The 2,201-nt window shown below is 38.2% G+C and overlaps 1 protein-coding gene across 1 annotated transcript; it reads left to right on the top strand.

The window, feature by feature from the left end:
- The first annotated feature begins 454 nt into the window (after window positions 1-454).
- Window positions 455-1,135, top strand: LOC149151871 (ATP-dependent DNA helicase RRM3-like). The gene has a single exon (XM_089443303.1). It carries the CDS (start codon window positions 455-457, stop codon window positions 1,133-1,135), a length of 681 nt encoding a protein of 226 aa, XP_089299429.1.
- Window positions 1,136-2,201: the final 1,066 nt, after the last annotated feature.

Genomic DNA, 2,201 nt, shown 5'->3' with positions numbered 1-2,201 from the left:
TTTGATAGAAACAACAAGATCATGGAGTTATGATGGAAAGCATAGTTAGGAGCCATGAAGACCGCACATTGTGCATGTTATTGTTCGTGTGTGGTCACAGTTCTATGCTATTCCAAACAAGGAGTCAGAAGAGTTTGAAACATTTTGTTGGAGTGAGTTGCTTTTGTACAAGTCGTTTCATGACATTTCTTCATATATAGGAATTTCAAGCAAAACTATCATTGAGAATTAGAGGAGTCTAAGATATCGTGTGTGGCATGTTGATCGAGGCCCTTTTCCAAATGAGAGTAATGAAGAGGATGTCAAGCCCCTTGTTCATGAAGATAATGTTGATAGAGATTTTAAAGAGTGGCAAGTTCTTTCCCGGATTATTCCTCCAAACAATGTAACCATTTTCGATCTTGACAATCTTAGCAGAAGGGATTACGATATTCATTATAATTGGTAGGAAAGAATGGTGCTAGATGAAATTGTGGAACAAGATATTCATTTTATAAAAGTTTCTCAGTCAGCGGGTGTTGTTAATGGCGACTCAATTGGGGAGACAATAGTGCCACCTTTCTCTTTATCTGAGAAACAACAAGTTGCTTTTGAAATCATTTTACGCCACTTTGTTGATGTTGAAAGCAATGATTCTTTGAAAATGATTATTCAAGGAATAGCTGGAACTGGGAAGTCTTCTCTTATTCACTATATTTCTCATGCTCTTTCTTCTTTGGAAACGGGTGGCAGAAGTCTAATGATGTTTCTTTCTCTTACTAGCATTGTTGATTTGAATATACATGGAAAAATAATACACTCAGCTTTAAAAATTCCTATAAAATATATGAAACCATTGAATGGGAAATCCCTAAAAACATTTCAAGAAGAAATGAGGCACATTCGTTATGTTCTGATTGATGAGATGAGATTTATAGGTATGAGGTTGTTTATACAGATATATTCACATTTGCAAGAAGCCTTTCCTAAAAACAAGGACTCTCCTTTTGGTGGCAAGTCGATGATTCTTGTGGGTGACCTTGGGAAGTTGCCTCCTGTCAAGGATAAACCTTTGTATGCAGGCATAAAAACAAGGAAAGTGTTGTGGGAAAGCTTCAATATTGTTTTCACTTTGAATAAAATCTTCATGCAATAAGGAGATGATCCTAGACAAGCATCTTTTCAAAATATTTTAACCAATATCAGAAATGCAGAGCCTACTTTGCATGATTGGGATCTTCTCATGTCACGTGTTGACAATTGCCTGCATCTAAAGGAAAATATTTTATTTTATTCTTCAATTCACTTGTTTGCAATGAATAATTTGGTCAACCTACACAATTGGAAGATGCTCAAATCAATGATTTGTCCAATTGGGAGGTGTGTTGTAGTGTAATATCCCATATTAGGAATATACCCCAAACACAAGCAAACTCCAACCAGAGATGGACTTGGAGGGCATTTACTAGATATGTCGCCTCTAAAAAGAGAATGAGATCCGGAGGCTACCTAGCCCTTTCTAGACTCTGTCTAAGAGCATAATAGAAACAAACAAGTGGTATAATAGCCAAGAATGCTCACAGAGATACAAGTAATAATGATACTATATATATCAAATAAACCATAAACAGATACACAAGAAATGCAGAGAGAATGCTAAGCCATTTTATTATACTGAGTAATAAAATGGGTACAAGAAGTGATCAGGAAGATGGCACCTCTACTTACACAAGGCAAGTGAAGAAATACACTCAAAATAGCAAAGGAATGGCCCCTCTCTGATCTGCGTCCAAGCTGCTAGGAAAACTACTTTGCTGCTGCTACTACTAGAAATCAAACAAGGATTTGGGACTACTCCGCTCATCCAAAAAAGCTAAAACTCTGGAATCGGACTCTACTCAAGAAACCCAGAAAAACCCAGAAAGATTTCCTAGAATGACCGACCCCCGAAAATCACCCCTTTGGGGTTCTGCGCAGTTCCTCACTGCGCTGCGTTGCCACTTAATAGAACCCTCCGAAACTCAGCCCAGAACTCTGCCAAACTCCTGCAATATGCAAGAGCTAATCTCTTTCTCAATCCCTCAGCTCAAATCCTCCACAAACCCTCAATCCAGACTGCTCCCAAAAAGAACTGCGTCCCTCTCCCAGTGTTGCGTAGTCCTCCAGAACACTGATAAAACCACTGCTGAAATGCTAAAGATAATGTTGCTAAAATGCCAACA

This window comes from Pinus tabuliformis, chromosome 9, assembly GCF_031772625.1.
Source record: "Pinus tabuliformis cultivar Carrire ecotype Pingquan chromosome 9, CPIR1, whole genome shotgun sequence".
Taxonomy (NCBI): domain Eukaryota; kingdom Viridiplantae; phylum Streptophyta; class Pinopsida; order Pinales; family Pinaceae; genus Pinus; species Pinus tabuliformis.
The sequence above is the reverse complement of the archived record's forward strand: the minus strand, read 5'-3'. Positions and strand labels throughout refer to the sequence as shown.

Excerpts from the sequence above, each read along its gene's own strand:
- LOC149151871 (XM_089443303.1), top strand. The coding sequence starts at position 455 with ATGGTGCTAGATGAAATTGTGGAACAAGATATTCATTTTATAAAAGTT.